General features: G+C 45.2%; 1 protein-coding gene across 1 annotated transcript in view; it reads left to right on the top strand.

Annotated features, from left to right (window-relative positions):
• ctnnd2a (catenin (cadherin-associated protein), delta 2a) overlaps positions 1–22,500 on the top strand; it is a gene marked incomplete at both ends in the record, with an annotated part of 506,376 nt that overhangs the window by 175,930 nt on the left and 307,946 nt on the right. Inside the window, one exon of the mRNA XM_083657360.1 lies at positions 19,991–20,025. Coding sequence (XP_083513486.1) covers positions 19,991–20,025 — 35 coding nt within the window. The remainder of the gene's footprint in view (positions 1–19,990; positions 20,026–22,500) is intronic.

Raw genomic sequence — 22,500 nt, 5'->3', positions numbered from 1 at the left:
CACACATGAAGTGCTTTTTTTTTTACATTCAACAATACAGCAGTGTGAGTGAGTGTGCAGACAGACACACAGACAGACAGACAGACAGACAGACACACCGACAGACAGACAGACAGACAGACAGACAGACACACACACACACACACACACACACACACACACACACACACGATCCCCCTTCGTTGCGTGATTTCTAACCCCACATAGGATAAGCAATAACCACGCCCTGTGGCGCCGGGATTGGCCAGGAGCAACACTGGAGGGCACGCAGCCCAGCTATTTCATGAACCAACTGAATAGCTCTTGAGAAGGACAGCGGGCTGCTGTGACTGCCGCTTCTGGCTTGTCTTCTTGCCTCCCTGTCCTATACTCCCTGCTGTTTGATCGTTCCCGTTTTCCCCTCGGCTATTCAACACTTCCTCACCGCCCTCTGGATTACCCGTCAAACTGATCGATCATTTCCTCATTCCTCCGATGATCAAACGCATCTCTGGAACTTTCTCCCGTTTTCTCCGGCTGGCACACAGGAAAGCGACCAGCTCCTGCAGCGCGCGAGGGGCGTTTCAATGGCGTTTCTCCTGTCTGCACAAGGCAAGCTCCTTATCCGTTTTCTGATATTCCTCCTGCTCAATTTCAAAACAACAGCTGCGGTATGTGTTTGTTCACGTGTTGTCTTAGATGGTAGGGACCTGATACTATGTCAGAGGCTGGGGAAGTGTTTGAAATACGCGCTGCAGTAATAAAAACAAAAACACGTCAAACACGTCTTTGGCGTGGATGGCTATTTCTGATAAGACGTCAAAGACGTCTTTGGCGGTGAATGAGTTAACAGCAAAGTGCTGTGATAGCACAGTGTGGTGGAGTTGACTCTGTTAACTCATTCATGGCCAAATACGTCTTTAACGTCTTATCAGGAATGTGCCTCCCAGCCAAAGACGTGTTTGACGTGTTTTTGTTTTTATTAGTGCAGCGCGTAGTTCAAAGACTTCCCCAGCCTGTGACATGGTATCAGGTCCCTGGCCTCAAAGCCAAGCCGACAACACGTGAACAAACACATACCGCAGCTGTTGTTTTGAAATGAGCAGGAGGAAAAACAGAAAACGGAGAAACGCTTCCTTGTTGCAGAGAGGAGAAACGCCATTGAAACGCCCCTCGGCGCGCTGCACGAGCTGGTCGCCCTGCTGCAGGGCAGAGCGAACATGGATGAGTTGTTCGCGGTAGTCAAACCCGTGACCAACATGATCGATCCTGGTCCCGGACCCCGTTCCTGTGTGCCAGCCCGAAAGAGACGAGACGGAGTCACACGCAGCGGGTCGGTCATGGAGGGGCGAAGCAGAAGGAGTCCAGGCAGTGAGAGGGAATGATAAATCCAACCGGAGAAAGTAATCCAGAGATGTGTTGATCAGCGGAGGAATGAGGAAATGATCGATCCGTTTGACGGGTAATCCAGAGGGTTGTGAGGACGTGTTGAATAGCCGAGGGGAAAACGGGAACGATCAAACAGCAGGGAGGATAGGACAGGGAGACATGGACGAGGACGGGTGGACCAGAACAAAACAAAATAAACACACGAACAGCTAACAATAACGAAAAGTAAGGACACAGGCAGAAGCGGCAGTCACAGCAGCAGACGCCAGCAGTACTCAGACCCGGAAACAACGTAACGAAGATAAAAGGGGGATCGTGTGTGTGTGTGTGTGTGTGTGTGTCTGTCTGTCTGTCTGTCTGTCTGTCTGTCTGTCTGTGTGTCTGTCTGTCTGTCTGTCTGTCTGTCTGTGTGTCTGTCTGCACACTCACTCACACTGAGTAAACTGTATTGTTGAATGTAAAAAAGCACTTCATGTATATATATATATATATATATATATATATATATATATATTGTCATTTGTGTCATAACGAATAATATTTACATGTCTGATGTCAATACAGTTCAAAATAAAAGAATTGAGAGCGAGTTCTGCCTGAGATTGTGTCCTTTACAAAAATGCCCTTTTCTCCTGTTTCTCTTCTCAGAGAGACCTTTTTGGTGAAAACAGGGTGTATATAAATGGCTATAAGTAGAGTACAGAACATGCTAAAAGCTCACTTTTTTTTCCTGGTGAACCCAGAGACGTACATCTTCATTTTGAGGTATTGCAAATCACTTTGGTGCTAATAGATAATTTACTGTGGGTCTTGAAAGATGACCAACAATTATGAAAATCTTTGGCCTGAGCTAAATATTGGCAGTCCTAAACTGGCCATGAATGAGTTAACAGCAAAGTGCTGTGATAGCACAGTGTGGTGGAGTTGACCACCTCTGTTAACAGCAAAGTGCTGTGATAGCACAGTGTGGTGGAGTTGACCACCTCTGTTTACAGCAAAGTGCTGTGATAGCACAGTGTGGTGGAGTTGACCACCTCTGTTAACAGCAAAGTGCTGTGATAGCACAGTGTGGTGGAGTTGAGAGAACTGCTGAATAAAATGTTTAATTCATGCATTGACTCCCAGAGCTGCAGCCCGTAGTCCTGCACAGGTCTCATTTTCAAGACCCCGGCACCGCAACGTGGAATACGGGCCCCACGCCCGCAACCCGCACATATGAGCAGACATGAGACCCGGAGCCGCATATTTATATCATAACATTTTCTAGTGACCCTAACCAAACTGCCACCGTTTCACACGGAAGGCGAATATAGCAGTCTTTAGGGCTGAGACTCGTCAGCTGACGTAATTCATGGATGTAACATAGCATTTAGCAGCTGCTAACGTTAGCAGCTCTGCTATCAGACAACTACAGTGTTGTACAAGAAGCAGACTTACCAGCTATTTCAATTATGTCTGGTGTAATCCATATACTGTCAAACAACAGCAGTAGCGAGCACACTCCAAAAATAAAGTGAATCAAGGTGCAGGGCCAAGACAGAAACGTAAAAAAGAGAAAAAGCCAGCACTCAATAAAGTCCTTTAGGCGTTTTAATACTTAACATGTACAGCAGCAACAACGTACGTGTTTCAGCAGGTAGCCTTCATCAGCGTTGATGAGCGTTGATGCGCCCAAACCCGTTAATTTGCCCGATGTGACAGTTGGCGTGAACGGATCCCGCAAGCAACCCGTTCATTTTACAGAAGTTTATTATTTTACCCGTTACACAAGCTTTTTGCCGGTACCTGACCCGGTGCAGGACTCTGCTGCATCCTGGTATGAGGATGTACGGCACTGCCAACCGACAGCTGGCTCATGCCTGTCTACTGTACTGCCCCCTTGAGTACACACTGTGTATTTACCTTATGCAGAGCCCTTAGTGCCTACGTAAGTAGTGCATACTGTAATTAACCTGCACAGCGTTCCATACAAACAAACAAAATAACCAAATCCAAGAACCACACAGAAACTGGCTCTTATAATGTCCCCAAAAATACCAAACATATACTATAGAGCATTTAATGTGGTTAAAAGCAAATCTCTTAATCTATAGCTCAATAAGGTGTCATAATAAACAATCTTAAGTTTAATAATTTGTCAGAATTAAGTGCCTGAATCTATAGTCAACAATCAGTGTTAATTTAGAATTCAAACTTTTATTCTATCCATCAATAATCTGTGAAAAGGGAGAGTTTTATCCTAAAGTGTAATTATGTATTTACTCAAGCCTTTAATAGCTCAATAATGTATCATAACTAACAGTGCTCCTGCTATGAGCCCGTGCATCCTTATTAGATGAGTATAAATATTAGCCAGCCTGTCTCAGTGTGCCGAGCACAATAATATGGGGCACACTCAGTGTCAGGACACCCGTCCCTGGTGAATTATGCATGGAGGTGTTCTGTCATTATCTGTGTTGCTGCAAAATGGCCATGTCCCACCTATCATCATAACTATAATAGCCTGGTGATTCACACACAGACACACACACACACACACACACACACACACACACACACACACACACACACACACACACACACACACACACACACACAGCAGATGTTCCTGAGCTCAAACACTGCAACTAGCAGGTGCTGCTCACAGTGGAAACTCACACATACATGCATTTACACACACTGGCAATATCTTTTAATGAGTTCACTGATTTAGCAGGTGTGTGTGCGTGTGCGTGTGTGTGTGTGTGTGTGTGTGTGTGTAAGGTGTGAATGAGGCTATATAATGCCTTAGGTCTATTCCAGGTATATGTACTGCATCTAGACTAGCCTGCTTTTTACGATTGGATGACAATCACTGGGGTGGTGGTGTGGGTGGTTAGGTCAGGCACGTGTGCGCACACACACACACACACACACACACACGCACATACGTACAGATACAAGAGGGTTAGGATTTAAACTTGAGAGAGTTCACGCACTAAAACCAGTTTAGGAGATGAGGGGCGGTGCTCACAGCTCAGGAACACCGGAGCATCAAGTAGTAGGCCACTGGAGCACACAGATCATCGTCACCTATGACTATCAGGCTTCCACACTGTGGCTCCAATGTTGTTCAGTCGGAAGAAGACACTGTTGCTGTCCAAAAACATCAAGACTCATTTAGATGATCCGTGTGCTCCACTCATCATCAGGTTGAGTGGGTTCCTCGGGCACTGCCCTCCTATCTGATGCTGCAGGGTTAAGATTTACTGTCACTGACCCCAATATAACCCGTAAAGTGTGTACGCATGTATGCCAGCAGACACACACATGCACGCACTGCACACAGACACGGCTGTGCAGTAATACATGGCAGAATCAGGCAGGTGACAGGTTACAACCAGGCAAGAACATCTGAACAAGCAGGTAGGTATGTGGAGATTGATCTGTGTATGTGATCACATGTGGATGCTTGTATCCGTATGTACGTGTACTGTATGAATGGTAAAGGTAAAAGGAAAAGTCCCACTGATTGTCACACACCTGAGTGTGCGAAATTTGTTCTCTGCATTTGACCCATCCCCTGGGGGAGCGGTGAGCGGCAGCAGTGCCGTGCTCGGGAATCATATGGTGATCTAACCCCCCAATTCCAACCCTTTGATGCGGAGTGCCAAGCAGGGAGGCAAATGGGTCCCATTTTTATAGTCTTTGGTATGACTCGGCCGGGGATCGAACTCACAACCTCCCAGTCTCAGGGCGGGCACTCAAACCACAAGGCCACTGAGCTGGAATGTGTAGGAGTTAAACATGGCTGAATTGTAGGAGAGACAGCTACCGAGTTTTGAAATATCTGTATTCCAGTTGTCAATACCATGGTGCATTGTATTCCTTTTTGGGGTTTTTTAGGAATAGCAGTCTTTGTTGCAGCTGTCAGTAGTCGGGCTTTAGAAGTCAGTTTAGCAACAGTTTGACTAGATAATTCTCTCCCAGCCCTACTGTTGAACTATCAATCAGCTGTCATGTCCACCAACTTTTGTACTCAGCCTTGTTGTGCGTACAATGGGCTGCTTTCTGAATAGCATATTGAAGTGCTTGCATTATGGCTACTGTACACACACACACACACACACACACACACACACACACACACACACACACACACACACACACACACCTACATGCATACACATAAACAAAAATCATTTTTCTATTCAGCCAGGGTATTTTGCCATGTTTTTGTGTTAGTGTGTGTTGACTTTGTTCTTTTCATTCACATTGTCGTTTAGCCCACTTGCAACACAAAATCAATTCCAAATTTCTCTCTTACTCACACACACACACACACACACACACACACACACACACACACACACACACACACACACACACACACACACACACTATTCTCTCCACCCCCACATCTTGAGCATAGCATACAGTAAAAGCCCACGCCTCTGCTTTGACTGACATATTGTCGTTATGGTGACAATCTGTCACACTGTCACAACCTGTCACACTGACGATGATTTAGTAGAACTCTGTTGTTATGACAACCCACCAGTGGTTAGGTGTGTATCCAAACGACAGGCAGATCTACAAAGATGATCGAGTGGGTCTCCAACCAGCCCCACGCCTACCAGTGAGCAAGCAGAGGTTTAGATAGCATTTATCAGCTTTTTCCCTGTTCCTGTAAGACTCCACTACATCACATGGAGGCTCATACAAGTTTCAGATTGTGCAGTAGCCCTATCAGTCAATCATTTGTCTTCAGTCTGGATTTGAAGACGAACACTGCAAGAAAGACAAAAGCTCACTGCAAGTTCAGGGAACCTTGATTGGTGTGTGGATGTCAACAACTTTGTCAGGTGAGAAAAGTTTGGCTTAACCTTTCACAATAATTGGCACAATAATCAACAGCCAATCAGATTTCAGATCTTCCTTATTTGACAAACAATGTGATTTCATGAACCATATTTCTGCCTTCCAAAGAGAAGTTGATTAGACCCATCCAAAGCTTCCCAGTTGTATACTTTTTTTTTCATTTGAAAGACCTCAGGAATGAATCTCTCAGTCTGAATGTCTAAAAAACAATGAATTTTTGAAAGAGAGTTGATTTAATTTTTATTGAATAGACCTACATCGACCATTATGCTTGCAGTGTGAACAAGGTGTAAATGATTGTTTGTGCCTTCAGAGGCATCAGACTGTGGAACTGCTTGAGGCTAGAAAATCCAGTATCAACTTAATATTCAATTCATTTTATTGCACACTTTTATCGACTTGCTTTTAAGTAATGTTTTTGACGACCCCCACCACCCTGCCCGCATTTAAATTCTGTTATTGTTTCTTACAGTGCCTTCAGAAAATGTTTAACCTGTTTGACCTTTTCCATGTTTTGTTCTGCTGCAACAATGAACACAAGCACACAATGAATTCAATTAGATTTATTTTGTCACACATAATGTTCAAAGATATATTTTTACAAATCCATCACAACTGAAAAGCTGACATGTTTAATGTCAAAGTAAAATGTTCAGTGTTAATACTGAAAGTATTAAAATGGACCCCTTTCCAACTTGGATTAAGGTAGCCTGGTAAACCAGCCGGTCATGTGAACTCACATTTCATTTTGTTCTTCGTTCTCATCTGGCCTGAAGACTTCACCCAGTGTTGTAGCAGTGGGCGGAGGTTGGGAGGATGTACTTGCCTTGACAGACAACTCCTTAAGCCAATCAGCGTTGGATCCAGTCAAACCAAAATCCACTCGGGAGAATGACAAAACACATTTTCCGCCGAGAAACTCCATTGTTGCATACTATACTCCTGTACTTATTTAATTGTTATTGAGTCTATTTCGGCAATAACTGCACTTTATGGCTGTTTAAACTCGACAAACATTGACATTACTCCTCGAGACGGAATAGCAAGGAGGCGGCCATTATTGTTTTGTTAGTGCAGTCTTAGTGGTGTTCCTGATTGGCCAACTTGCGCTGTCAATCACAAGGCACTGAGCGCAGTCGCTGATTGGTTCTTCCACTTTGCATTTTCTGCTTAAAGCCCTCCCAGGGCTTGAGGCCAGACGGTCCCGCAGAACGAAATGAAATGTGAGTTCACGTGACGGGCTGGTTTACCAGGCTAGGATTAAGGTACATCTACATTTCTTTGAATGTCCTAGAAATAGCTCTCACCATTTTAGTTTCCATAAGTAATCATAATAGAATATTAGCATGCAAAAATATATCAACATATTTAATTTAATTTAATTTAATTTAATTTAATTTAATTTAATTTAGAATGCTTATGGTCATATGATATAACGCTGTGGTTTTGGACCCAGATGCAGAAACAACAGACACAGGATGAAGTTAAGTCTTTTTACTGACTTTGCAAAAGCACCAAAATAAAACCAACAAGACACAACTGCCAAAAACACAGCAGAACGCCTGGTGCCTTGGACAGCGACGGGCCGACCTCTGGCGCTCTGGCCTGTTCAGCACCTCGGACAGCTCCCCTGCCACAGAGAGGCAGGGAAACCCCAGGCTGCACTCCAGTGGCCGTGTCACAAGATGCCCATATAAGATGCAACAACTGCAGTAGCATAATTCTGTTCCCAAAATAACCAAGACTAAAGGTCTTTGCACACACAGTCCAATTGTTTTCCTATGCGTGTTTTTTAATCCATCATCTGAAAACACAGACGGGTCCCAGCTCGCAAAAATCTATTGACTGATGTGAAAAACGCAGAAAATCGAACCTCGTCCGAAAACTTAAATGACGGACGTAATTGTCGGACTCGGTGTGTCAATGATGATTGACACAAATTAGGTCGTATTCTTTTTTTTTTTCGTGCGTCAATTTCGGACGAAAATACAGACTTGGTGTGCAGAAGCTATAAAGGTTGTGATTGATAAACCATCATCTATTTAACACAGAGGGAAGTAAACCAAACCCAGACAACAACACTGTTGTCTGAGTTAGGGATGTCACGATACCAAAATTATGAGTTCGATACCGATACCTGCCTAAATATCTCGATACCGATACTGAAACGATACCACGGCAAAAAACTAAAACATCAGGAAAAGTAGTGGAATAAATAGAGTATATAATAATCCTGGGTTTAAGCTTCATTAACATTAAGTGCCAGATTTATGGTTAATTTAGTAATATATATTATTTTCACACATAAATGTAGGCTATTGAAATGTAGGCTTATTATGTGGTGTACCCCCCCCCCCAATACATGTAGGCTAGGTGTTTTTTACAATTAATTCGTATATCATTAATAATTGGGATTATTGTAAATATTAGGATAGGTGACATCAGATGACTGCTTACCATGTAAAAGCTTTAATAACACTGGCATTGAGAGCCATAGTGTTATTAAATATTGTACATGGTATGCAGTCATCTGATGTCCCCTCCCCTAAACGTTACATGTCATGACTTGCTCCTTCCTTGGCAGAGATCTGTGCTCCAGCACATTGCCTCGTGTTTTACTGTAAACGAGTAGGCTATTGTGACAAGCGAACTTTTTCAGTGAAACAAGTTCGCTTGTCACACAATACTCGTTGGACTTATTTGAGGGCATGTATGTTTATCGTTCACGTTCGCTAACCTGTCGGTCTTTAAACTCTTTGAACAGGTCGGGGTGCCTGTCGGCAAGATGTTTAGCCAGGTTCGATGTGTTTGATCCTTTCGCTTGCGTCACGTTGAAGCACCTTTTACACACTGGTTTGGATGTGTCCACGGGCTTGCCTTCGCTGTCGGCAACGTAAGCAAAATATTTCCATATTTCGCTTCGTGCATCTGCTTTTTCTACAAGCGTTGGTCGGCTTGCAAGACTAGAAGAAGCCGCTGCCATTTTCGCTGCGTCTGTCCTGTGTGTCGGGGTGCTGTAGTGAGGACTGAACGACTGTGGCCAGAGAGCGAGCAGAGAGGGAAGAGAGGAAAGTCGACACGCCCCCACATGAAGCAGACAGTCAGAGACGAGCTTTTTTTCACTTTTCACGAGTCACCATTGGTTCAAGGCAAGGCTGTGTTGCCTTCACGTGAGGTGGGAGACAGGCTCTCAACTGTAATGCCGCTGTGTCTCTCTCCTCCGCTAACAAACACTACGGTCGCACACTGACGCAACCCATGACATTTTTTTAAGTATCGGTACTAAATTAACATGGTATAGTATCCTTTTTAACGGCAGGGAACCGCGGTACCATACTAATACCGGTATACCGTGCAACCCTAGTCTGAGTATGAGGCCACACAGTTGCAGCTTACTATAATACAATAAGCACACAGGGACTGGTTGGTTTGATCTCCTGTGCTGCTGAGTGCAGAGTGACATACTGCTGTGCTGCTGAGTGCAGAGTGACATACTGTGCTGCTGAGTGCAGAGTGACATACTCTGCTGCTGAGTGCAGAGTGACATACTGTGCTGCTGAGTGCAGAGTGACATTCTGCTGTGCTGCTGAGTGCAGAGTGACATACTGTGCTGCTGAGTGCAGAGTGACATACTGCTGTGCTGCTGAGTGCAGAGTGACATACTGTGCTGCTGAGTGCAGAGTGACATTCTGCTGTGCTGCTGAGTGCAGAGTGACATACTGCTGTGCTGCTGAGTGCAGAGTGACATACTGTGCTGCTGAGTGCAGAGTGACATACTGCTGTGCTGCTGAGTGCAGAGTGACATCCTGTGCTGCTGAGTGCAGAGTGACATCCTGTGCTGCTGAGTGCAGAGTGACATACTGCTGTGCTGCTGAGTGCAGAGTGACATACTGTGCTGCTGAGTGCAGAGTGACATACTGCTGTGCTGCTGAGTGCAGAGTGACATACTGCTGTGCTGCTGAGTGCAGAGTGACATACTGTGCTGCTGAGTGCAGAGTGACATACTGCTGTGCTGCTGAGTGCAGAGTGACATCCTGTGCTGCTGAGTGCAGAGTGACATACTGTGCTGCTGAGTGCAGAGTGACATACTGTGCTGCTGAGTGCAGAGTGACATACTGTGCTGCTGAGTGCAGAGTGACATACTGCTGTGCTGCTGAGTGCAGAGTGACATACTGTGCTGCTGAGTGCAGAGTGACATACTGCTGTGCTGCTGAGTGCAGAGTGACATACTGCTGTGCTGCTGAGTGCAGAGTGACATACTGTGCTGCTGAGTGCAGAGTGACATACTGCTGTGCTGCTGAGTGCAGAGTGACATACTGTGCTGCTGAGTGCAGAGTGACATACTGTGCTGCTGAGTGCAGAGTGACATACTGCTGTGCTGCTGAGTGCAGAGTGACATACTGTGCTGCTGAGTGCAGAGTGACATACTGCTGTGCTGCTGAGTGCAGAGTGACATACTGTGCTGCTGAGTGCAGAGTGACATACTGTGCTGCTGAGTGCAGAGTGACATTCTGTAATTGATCTAAATGTGGGGAAGGCACCAGTTTATTGGTGCTTTCCTTCATTCTTCACCTACAGTAAAATGTATAATAACAACAGGGGACACATTAAATGTTTTGTTCTAACAAGCGACATGCCATCTTTCTCCACATTTGCTCAAATGGCCACCTGGTTATGTATATTTAAGAGTGAGATGCAATCATCGAGCTCCATTCTGTGTTAATTAGTAGGTGTATAGATTGATGAATGAGGCCTATTAAATAGATTGGGCTGCTTTACAATGACTAACTTCTTCCTTGTTAGGCTTGAATGGCTTTGCATCAGATCATTTTGCATTTTAGCCCTGATGAAGCAGAGTCATTGACAACAGACTGTTCACAAGGTGGTGTAGTGAGCCTTCAAACAGAGGACTGGGCTTCAGGGTGCCATGTCACTAGTAGGGGTGGGGTGAAAAATAGATAAACCATAGTATCGCAATATTTTGCCTGACGATATTGTATCGATATTTGGACGCCAAGTATCGATATAAAAAATAAAAAATAAAAATTGCAGGCCATGCCATGCCAGGCCACCGGGCATCTGCCTGAAGCGCCCGATGTTGCAGCCCGCGCCAGCAGTGGTGTATTGAGTCCAGAGAAGCTTAATAATGTAGCCTACATGTGGGGCAAAAACAAAACAAAACAAAAAAACACTGCATGTTTTACTTCCGGTGAGGTCAAGGAAAAGGTAGGAAAAGGAGTTAGACAATATATCGAAATATCGCAATATTCAATATATCGCAATATCGGCGATATCGCAATATCGCAATACTATCGTATGACTCAAGTCTCATCTGGTGATTCCCACCCCTAGTCACTAGGTGGCCCTAGTTAGACACACAGGGGTCACGTCCCATCAGGGCGTCAGGAACTCCTTGCAGCATCCTTGCCTGCTTATCCTATCTTTCCTAGGTCAACATTGGGAAATAGGACTCCTTCATTGGCCTGCCTGGTTCCACCAAGGTGAAATCAAATATAAATGAATATAATGAGATATGGATTCATGCCCGGAAAGAAAGCCAGCTTTCGGAAAGGCAGGATGTGTTTACGGCTAATTCCCACTGAAGCATATTGTGTAAACGCCAGACAGGGCATTATGATCTATTAGCTCCTGTTGTAACATTGGCCATAATGAAATAGCCCAGGACTGACTGCACACCGGCCCGCCGCTTATTCCTCTCTCCGTCTCAACGGGATAACCTGGGCAATTATCAAAGAGAAGTGCTTTCACTTTGCTGTTTGTGTCAATTCCTGTGTATGTGTACCTGTGTAAGTGTGTACGGGTATATTGGAGTGACTGTATGTGTGTGTGTGTGTGTGTGTGTGTGTTCGCGCGCGCGTGTGGGTCCACGTGACCGATAGATTTGTAAGTTGCTCTGAGTAAGTGCTTAATGCCCTGACTGTAGAGTGTCTGTTTGTGTGTGTGCGTCTTTGCATGATGAGAAAACATGCAGAGTGGCACACTGGCAGTCTTATCAGGACTGGGAAGCGTTCTTAAGTGCTTCTATCTGTGAAGGGAGGCAGCTGCTGTGTCTGAGCACAGGCCTGTGTGGCAGAGTGATGCTCTTCCAGAGTGTCTGAGCACAGGCCTGTGTGGCAGAGTGATGCTCTTCCAGAGTGTCTGAGCACAGGCCTGTGTGGCAGAGTGATGCTCTTCCAGAGTGTCTGAGCACAGGCCTGTGTGGCAGAGTGATGCTCTTCCAGACTAATGCTCTCCCAGTCCACCACTAATGACTCATGGAGGCTGTGGCTCTCTGCAGCTCCTGGTACTCCTGTCTGGATGGCTACCTCTTCTACCTCCAAACACAATCACAACATGTATACCAGGTTGCACTTGCTTTTTTTTTAGCAAAGTCTACTTTGTACTTTTAGTATCGTATCGTACTTTACATATGGATTCAGTCTGGATTTATCTTTCTGCTTACTGTACCTATCTGTCTGCTTCCACGTTCCACGTTGCCAGCAATCATGAAACTCCTGAGAAAAAGACAGCGCTTAATCTAGGAGCGACATCGCTCAAATGTATGCACGCGCGCGCAGACGCAGGCACACACACACACACACACACACACACACACACACACACACACGACAGCAAAAGGCTTTTCGTTTCAGCTCTTATCTAAAGCAGCTCTTGGTTCTGGGACAGACTCTTTCACCACCGTGCCTCCAAAAAGTTTGCCTACTTGTGTTGAAGTTGTGTTTTTGAATTAATCAGCAATACTTTGAGCACTTCCATATGCCTCTGAGACACACACACGACACACACACACACACACACACGCAGACACACGCACACACACACACACACACACGCAGACACACACACACACACACACACAAACACACACACACACACACACACACACACACACACACACACACACACACTGGGGTTATAGAAGCAAAGTATTTTTCTTGCAGACAATGTTTGTGAATGCAAAGTACATGTAGAGTGTGTAGGAGTGTGTGTTCAGTTCACAGGCCTCCGTGTGTGTTAGCGGATAACGTTTCCGGCTGAATGTTTGAAAGTGTGGCGTGCAGCGAGGCAGTTAGGCGGCTGGCTGTGCCTTTGTGCTGGAGACGGTAGAGGGCGCTGTTGTCTGTTGACTCGAGCTGTGCGGCGGACAGGGGAGAGGGGAGTCGTGAACGTTGAAATATATCTCCTAATAATGCAGGCTCGTCACACTAAAGAGAGGTGATGCCTCACTGTGTGCAGTGTGACGTTGCAAGCAAGAGTGTGCACTGTTGTGGAATAATGCTGTGCTTCATATGTCCCGCCTCTCTCCTCTCTAGCACTCATACTTTTTGGGGGGGGTGCTCTCCCTCTCTCTCCTCTCTCAACACGATGTTTCCCACTGCTCCCCTGCCCTGCTGTATGCCTTTCAGGGACATGAAAGCACAGGTCTCCCAGCCCCTGGTTATCACTCACCTTTAGTTGTGTATTTGTGGTTTGTGTGTGTGTGTGTGTGTTTGTGTGTGTGTGTGTGTGCGTGCGTGTGCGCGCGTGTGCTTGCATATATGGAACAATGTGAAAATTTCATATCACGATTATAGTGACCAAAATTATCACGGTTATCAGTATTTTCACAGTTTGTTAAAATGTGCTGAAAATGTTAAATGTTATACTAATACACTCACAGAAATCATTTCACCAAGTTTTATATTGAAAACTCAGACCCAAAAAGGATTGATACACTCACTGAAATAATTTCTCCAAGTAGGGTTGGCACGATGGACGATGGCATCGACCATCGTGATTGGCCGACCCCCCATCGACCTCTGAGCCTTCTACATCGGATCATCGTGATTAATTATCTGTTCGAAATAAATTTGTGCCATTTTAATAATAAAAAATACCAAGTCCACTCACCGTGACGCGTGGGGGATGCGCCGGCGGCATTAAACGAGCGCGCCCAGTTCAGACTCAGAGAAGCCTCCCCTCCCCCTCCTCCGCTCTAGTGCTTCTCTGCACTGGGAGCGCTTGTTTAATGTCGCCGGGGCGTCCCCCGCGCATGAGAAGTCAGTTATTTTGTTGCGAAAACTTTTAAGACAAAGAAGAAACTTCACGTTCTTTCCTGTTTTCAACCCAAAGTGAGTACAACTGTGAATTTAACTCGCCTGTTTCCAAAGTGAAAGTTGAAGTCGCTCACAGCAGCAGCCTCAACACGAGACTCATCAGTCTGAATGACTGATCAGTCTCGCGTTGAGGCTACAGCAGCAGCAGCTGTGTTTCTCTCTCAACTCTCCTCTCCTCTCGTCAAATCGCTCTCATTAGGTTCAAAAGCCCACGCGAATCTAACGTTATATCAGCCAGTAATTCAGTCAGTTTACTGCCAGCTAGTTAAATTCAACACACACACGTTGTTGGTGAGGACCTGTAACGTTAACGTTTTGTTATTTGCGCCATTCAAATTGCTGGTAGTGAGAGCCACTGCTTCATTCAGTTGCCTGGCTCTGTGCAGTTAGCACAGAGGCTAATAGTAGCCTATCGAAGCCCGCCGGTCTCCGTGAAGAACTCAGCTGTCCAGTTGTTAATGAACGCATTGCAATGAATGGCATTACCGCACCGCAGCGACTTAATAAATTATTAATTATTCCCCCCACCCACGCCAATGACGATGCCATCGTGGATCACGATGGTTCACTGTGGAATAATCACGATGGATAATTTACTGACATCGCACAACCCTATCTGCGTGTTTGCATCTGGGAGACGGTTGCCAACTTTGGTTGATGATGGACAGTATTTACCATGTTTTTCAAAGCACTGTAATCACGATACCACGGTTTTAATGATAATGAAAATTTGAAACTGTACGGTTATCGTAAGGAATTTTATCACGGTTATCATTAAAACCGGTTATCATTACATCCCTAGTGTGCGTGCATCCCTGCGTGCGTATCTGTCACGTCAGTGCCCCCAAAGCCCCCCTGCTGCACTGTCTCTCTGCATCAGCCAGATTTAGATTCCCCCCGCAGTGCACTCAGTTCACACATAGAGGGACATGACTGGCCCGTGGTAAGGAAATGACTGTCCCGCCGTAGAGAAGCACGGCCGGCCTTATGAGCTTTCAGTTTAGCCTTTTTCTACCCAGGGAAGATTTGCTGAGCACGTCTAGGCTATTTTCAGCAGCAACCTGACAAAGTGCAGCCACACTTCTCCACAGTCTCATAAACCCTATAGCATCACTGGAGCAACTGAGGGTTAATTGCCTCCATTTAATTTTCTCTGCTGGTCCATTTAAACCAATGACCTTTTAGTCACACAAGCCCACATCTCTATCCTTCAGGCTATTGCTGACCCCATGTAGCATGATTTCATTAGTCTAGTCTAGTCTGTACATTTAGTTGCATTAATCCCTTTCAATTCAATCATGATTGGTATAGCATAAGTAATTGGTTGGTGAGTCATTTGAGCTCAGTGGCCATTTGTATGTAGTTCACTCATCATAAAGAAAAAACATCAAATCAGCAAATTAATTAACAAAAATGGCGCAGATGCAATTAAAATGGCCAGATTGCAACACAAATCCAACTATAGAGTATTCACCTTATTCAGAAGAGACGGTCTGGCTTGAGAGAGACTAACAGGAAGTGTAAATACAATCAGAGGTTCCGATTGTATTTACACTTCCTGTGACTCATAAACCTAGTCTGACACATAATGTGAGTTAAACTAGGTTTGACCAGGTGAGTCAGACTAGTTTGAGCAGGTAAAACAGCTGGCGTTTTGAACAGGAAGTCGTGCTACAATGGCTCAAGTGGGCGGGGCTGCATAAGGTGAATAGGCATAAGTGTAGAGACAAAGCACTGGGATCATGTGGTTAAGGAGTCCATAGCCACAACATGCCAGAAACAGGCCATTTCCTCATTTCTCTTTGCATTCATATTCCACATGACACAAGCTGCCTGCTTCTAGCACAGAGTAGTAATCTACTACTGCTGTGTTCAAAATCAATTCAATCAATCACTTCACTCTACAAAAGCATCCATCTCTGCCAGGCCATTACCAGTGCAGCCAAGCAGCCAAACAGACATGTGAACATGTAAATTTATGCACTCATGCTCATGTACTTAGACACACTTGTCATCACATGAAGACACACAAGCATTTCAGACACACACTGTACAATGACACGAAAGACACACACACACACACACACACACACACACACACACACACACACACACACACACACACACACACACACACACACACACACACACACACACACACATACAGGCTTTCATTTAGAAAGATGAGTAGGGTATTTGGAATAGCAAACAGTCTAAATGGGTCAAGCTCAGACACAGGCCAAGCAGCCCAGACAGCTCCTGCATGGTGTAGATGAAAGAGTCTATATGTATCAGTTAGGCTGTCTGTGTCTGCATTGATCACACAGCAGGCAGTTCAATACTCATCTCGAACTTTCTCTCTCTCACCCTGTCTGTTTCATCCCCCTGTCTTTCTCTCTCTTTCACCCTGTGTCTCATCCCCCTGTCTTTCTCTCTCTTTCACCCTGTCTGTTTCATCCCCCTGTCTTTCTCTCTCTTTCTCACCCTGTCTGTTTCATCACCCTGTCTTTCTCTCTCTCACCCTATCTGTTTCATCACCCTGTCTTTCTCTCTCACCCTGTCTGTTTCATCCCCCTGTCTTTCTCTCTCTTTCACCCTGTCTGTTTCATCCCCCTGTCTTTCTCTCTCTCACCCTGTCTGTTTAATCACCCTGTCTTTCTCCCTCTCACCCTGTCTGTTTCATCCCCCTGTCTTTCTCTCTCACCCTGTCTGTTTCATCCCCCTGTCTTTCTCTCTCTCACCCTGTCTGTTTCATCCCCCTGTCTTTCTCTCTCTCCTCACCCTGTCTGTTTCATCCCCCTGTCTTTCTCTCTCTCTCTCTCACCCTGTCTGTTTCATCACCCTGTCTTTCTCTTTCTCACCCTATCTGTTTCATCACCCTGTCTTTCTCTCTCTCACCCTGTCTGTTCCATCCCCCTGTCTTTCTCTCTTTCACCCTGTGTCTCATCCCCCTGTCTTTCTCTCTCTCACCCTGTCTGTTCCATCCCCCTGTCGTTCTCTCTCTTTCACCCTGTGTCTCATCCCCCTGTCTTTCTCTCTCTCACACCCTGTCTTTTTCATCCTCCTGTCTTTCTCTCTCTCACCCTGTATGTTTCATCCCCCTGTCTTTCTCTCTTTCACCCTGTCTGTTTCATCCCCCAGCCCTGTCTTTCTCTCTCTCACCCCGTCTGTTTCATCCCCCTGTCTTTCTCTCTCTTTCACTCTGTCTGTTTCATCCCCCTGTCTTTCTCTCTCTTTCGCCCTGTCTCATCCCCCTGTCTTTCTCTCTCTCACCCTGTCTGTTTCATCACCCTGTCTTTCTCTCTCTCACCCTGTCTGTTTCATCCCCCTGTCTTTCTCTCTCTCACCCTGTCTGTTTCATCCCCCTGTCTTTCTCTCTCTCTCACCCCGTCTGTTTCATCCCCCTGTCTTTCTCTCTCCTCACACCTTGTCTTTTTCATCCCCCTGTCTTTCTCTCTCTCACCCTGTCTGTTTCATCCCCCTGTCTTTCTCTCTCTCTCACCCTGTCTGTTTCATCCCCCTGTCTTTCTCTCTCTCTCTCACCCTGTCTGTTTCATCACCCTGTCTTTCTCTCTCTCACCCTATCTGTTTCATCACCCTGTCTTTCTCTCTCTCACCCTGTCTGTTTCATCCCCCTGTCTTTCTCTCTCACCCTGTCTGTTTCATCCCCCTGTCTTTCTCTCTCTCACCCTGTCTGTTTAATCACCCTGTCTTTCTCCCTCTCACCCTGTCTGTTTCATCCCCCTGTCTTTCTCTCTCACCCTGTCTGTTTCATCCCCCTGTCTTTCTCTCTCTCACCCTGTTTCATCCCCCTGTCTTTCTCTCTTTCACCCTGTCTGTTTCATCCCCCAGCCCTGTCTTTCTCTCTCTCACCCTGTCTGTTTCATCCCCCTGTCTTCATCCCCCTGTCTTTCTCTCTCCTCACACCTTGTCTGTTTCATCACCCTGTCTTTCTCTCTCTCTCATCCTGTCTGTTTCATCACCCTGTCTTTCTCTCTCTCACCCTGTCTTTTTCATCCCCCTGTCTTTCTCTCTCTCTCACCCTGTCTGTTTCATCCCCCTGTCTTTCTCTCTCTCTCTCACCCTGTCTGTTTCATCCCCCTGTCTTTCTCTCTCTCACCCTGTCTGTTTCATCACCCTGTATTTCTCTCTCTCGCCCTGTCTGTTTCATCACCCTGTCTTTCTCTCTCCTCACACCCTGTCTGTTTCATCCCCCTGTCTTTCTCTCTCTCACCCTGTCTGTTTCATCCCCCTGTCTTTCTCTCTCACCCTGTCTGTTTCATCACCCTGTCTTTCTCTCTCTCACCCTGTCTGTTTCATCATGCTGTCTTTCTCTCTCTCACCCTGTCTGTTTCATCCCCCTGTCTTTCTCTCTCACCCTGTCTGTTTCATCACCCTGTCTTTCTCTCTCTCACCCTGTCTGTTTCATCATGCTGTCTTTCTCTCTCTCACCCTGTCTGTTTCATCACCCTGTCTTTCTCTCTCTCCTCCTGTCTGTTTCATCACGCTGTCTTTCTCTCTCTCACCCTGTCTGTTTCATCCCCCTGTCTTTCTCTCTCTCACCCTGTCTGTTTCATCACGCTGTCTTTCTCTCTCTCACCCTGTCTGTTTCATCCCCCTGTCTTTCTCTCTCTCACCCTGTCTGTTTCATCACCCTGTCTTTTTCTCTCTCACCCTGTCTGTTTCATCCCCCTGTCTTTCTCTCTCCTCACACCTTGTCTTTTTCATCCCCCTGTCTTTCTCTCTCTCACCCTGTCTGTTTCATCCCCCTGTCTTTCTCTCTCTCTCACCCTGTCTGTTTCATCACCCTGTCTTTCTCTCTCACCCTGTCTGTTTCATCACCCTGTCTTTTTCTTTCCTCACTCCACATCTCATCAACTGACGGCTATGAAAAGAATGCAGCATGTGTGCACGTGTACATGTGTGTTTGTTTGTGTGTGTGTGTGTGTGTGTGTATGTATGTGTGCACATGTACATGTACATGTGTGTTTGTGTGTGCATGTGTACATGTACGTGTGTGTGTGTGTGTGTGTGTGTGTGTGTGTGTGTGTGTGTGTGTGTGTGTGTGTGTGTGCATGCAGAGACATACCTGTGTGTGTGTCAGTCTCTGCAATCATAGGATTTCATTCTAAAACTTTCTCCATTTGGTAAAAGAATATCACTTGTTCTTTACTCGATGGTTTTAAAACATATGCCTCCATCCTTTCAAATGTGACCATTTTGTAAGCCGAGGATCTCAAGATGACTAATAACTCTCCTCTTCTTTCAGTAGAGTAGAAAAGAAGCCAAGGCTAGTGGAAATTGCTTTCAGTGCAATAAGATGAAATGAATGGGAAAGTGCTTGGTTGATGGGGGATGTAAATGTACGTAAAAGATGAGGCATCAATATAATAAATACTGACATTAAAAGTCTTCATCTAACGTCTGTAAAGCGGGTTCAAGGTGGTGTCACAACTATTCTTCTATACATCACAAACTGGATGTGACTGAATTGTGTCCTCAGTCTTTCTCTTTAGTTTGATACATTTGACTTTCCTTGTAGTTTGTGAAGTTCGTGTAAACTCTGCTTTTTAACACCCTGCTATAATGTTAGTCGCTTCCTATACTTTCCTATGATTAACCACCGTCTCTTCTTTCTCTTGCAGTTCAGCAGACGAGCAGTTTCGCTGGAACACCCAAGGTAAAGGTCACCATGCATGCTCATTACTTAACATGCACAACACTTTCTGCGGGGCAAACGCCACACACACACACAAACACACACAAACACACACAAACACACACACACACACACACACACACACACACACACACAAACACACACACACACACACACAAACACACACACACACACACACACACACACACACACATGCGTACCACGGGCACACACACACACACACACACACACACACACACACACACACACACTACACGTGTGTACACAAGTACACACGTTTTCTGATACTGCTTGCCTTTTTTAATATGGCCTTATATAATGGTCTTTTACACAGATTGTAACTTCTAAGCGTATTCATTAAATTGGGGTTTTTGAAATCAAATCCACTTTGATTGATGGCGCAGGCCCACACACAGAATCTATTCACCTTATAATTTGCCCATAGGATGCTTCTGCGTAACGTCCTTTTGTAATCGTTATTCCGTTTTAGACCCGGAAGTAGATTACTCCTACCTTTATAATTTTTAGATTTGCCAAAAAGCTGTTTTCAAGCAAAAAAACAAACTGTTATAAAGTTTTAATATTCTTTCGGATAAGAACATAACATTCCAAATATGTTACCAGTTTATCAGAATAACGCCTATTTGGAAATATTTAGCGAGCAGCGAGGAGTGCTGGCTGTGTGACCGGTCGGACTAGCTAGTATCTGTCAACCCCTACTCAACCCTAACCTGACTCTGCCAGATGGGGGCGGTATTGTTCACAAATTCACAATCCCTCCTCCATCTGATACTAATAAATATTGAGTTTAAACCGGCCCGCGCCCAGGTGACCCAATCAGCGGCAGCTACGGGCGGGCTCAAGGCAGAGACCGGGTGTGACGCCACCGAGAAGCGCCTCTGCCTTGTAGTTCTTTAACTATTCAACATGGCGGCGGCTACCGAGGCTAGCTCCAGTGGGCTGGTCAAACATTATATTCAAAACAATAAGCTAACATAAACGTTAACCACTTGATCGTACAGTGAGTACGAAACCGGAACTCACGGCTGTAACAAGACATTGTTGTAGAATTTGGGGAGATAGCCTTCAGACCGTTGCTAGGCTGGGAGAACTTAGCAGCCATCAGATAGCTGTAAGGCTATTGGAATGGCTAGCCGTTAGCCATTCACGCAAGAGTCACACAAACACAAAGCCCTTCTCACCACTGCACAGTAAACATGTAATCTGTTAAACCATCATTTTTGTTCCAAATATAAATAAATCATAACGTTAATCAAAATGCCACTGAAATATTAGCTAATCAACACAGAACTGCAAAGATCAGTTTATCTGATATTTTCCCCCGTATGACGCTTGCATAAATGATACTGTGAAGTGTGAATATAGCTCTCACAAGCATATTGTAGTCCTTTATGTCTGATATTTTGGAGCTGTTACTCGAGAAATTGGCCGTTAACACCATTGAGATATAATATGTCTATGTCGATGTTAACACCGATACGCCCTTGTCTTGCATGTGTGGTTATTACGCCAAGCTCCGTTAAAATCTGGCAATTTAATGTGTTACTGGCTGCTGATTGGTAAATATAGTTTATCGATAGAACATAGCTTAAGATTTTGCACTTGTACTTTTGATAGGGGGTAAACAAATGGCATGGGAGCCAATACTAGGAATAAATAAACAAGGAACCATTCTTAAAGTTTGAGATTATATCCAAATACATGATGCATGGTGTACTTACTGTACTAACCTATACTGTATGTGCCGAATTGTTAAAAATATCACATTTCAATGAATATAAACCTAAAGCTTTCACGAGATTTTTGGAGCTGCTAAGGGTGTTTTTCCTCTTCTCTGTGCATACCTTGGTACCTTGACGTCCTCTGGGCTCCAGGCAGCTCCCTTTCGCAGATTCATCTGTCATCAACATCTTTATGAATTTACATCATCTTATCATTTTATCCAGTCGTGCCTCAAGACCAGCAGATTATGTAACAACAACACCACACGGCCGTCTTTTCTCAGTTTAGTTTATTATCACAAAAGTAAGCAAATAACATTCTCCAGTCATGCGTAAACATCTACCATTCCACTGACAGATATGTTAGAATTCACCAGTCCTTAATGCTAAATAGTAGCGTTAAATCATTATATTGTATCAAAGCATTTGGCTGATGTTATTGCCATGATCATAGAGGCTAGAGAGCGTTGCGTCTCCATGACGTTAGCCGTCCAGGGTGCCTGCCACTCGGTGTCATATCGTGTCATCAGTTCCCTGAAGAAACGAACAACGATATGTGTTAGTAATTCATCGCTGTTAACGTTAACATTAATCATCAATCATCAGACGTAGCACCCCAACCTCCAGGCAGCCACTACCCATACTAAGAGCCCCTCTCCCGTGCATAGGCTAACTCGCAAATGTTGCTAACGTTAGCGTAACATCAGTTAATCCGTAACATTTAATGTGCAAA

The sequence above is a fragment of the Poromitra crassiceps genome, assembly GCF_964638095.1.
Source record: "Poromitra crassiceps genome assembly, chromosome: 2".
Taxonomy (NCBI): domain Eukaryota; kingdom Metazoa; phylum Chordata; class Actinopteri; order Beryciformes; family Melamphaidae; genus Poromitra; species Poromitra crassiceps.
Note: the sequence above shows the minus strand (reverse complement) of the source record. Positions and strands in the feature narration are given on the sequence as shown.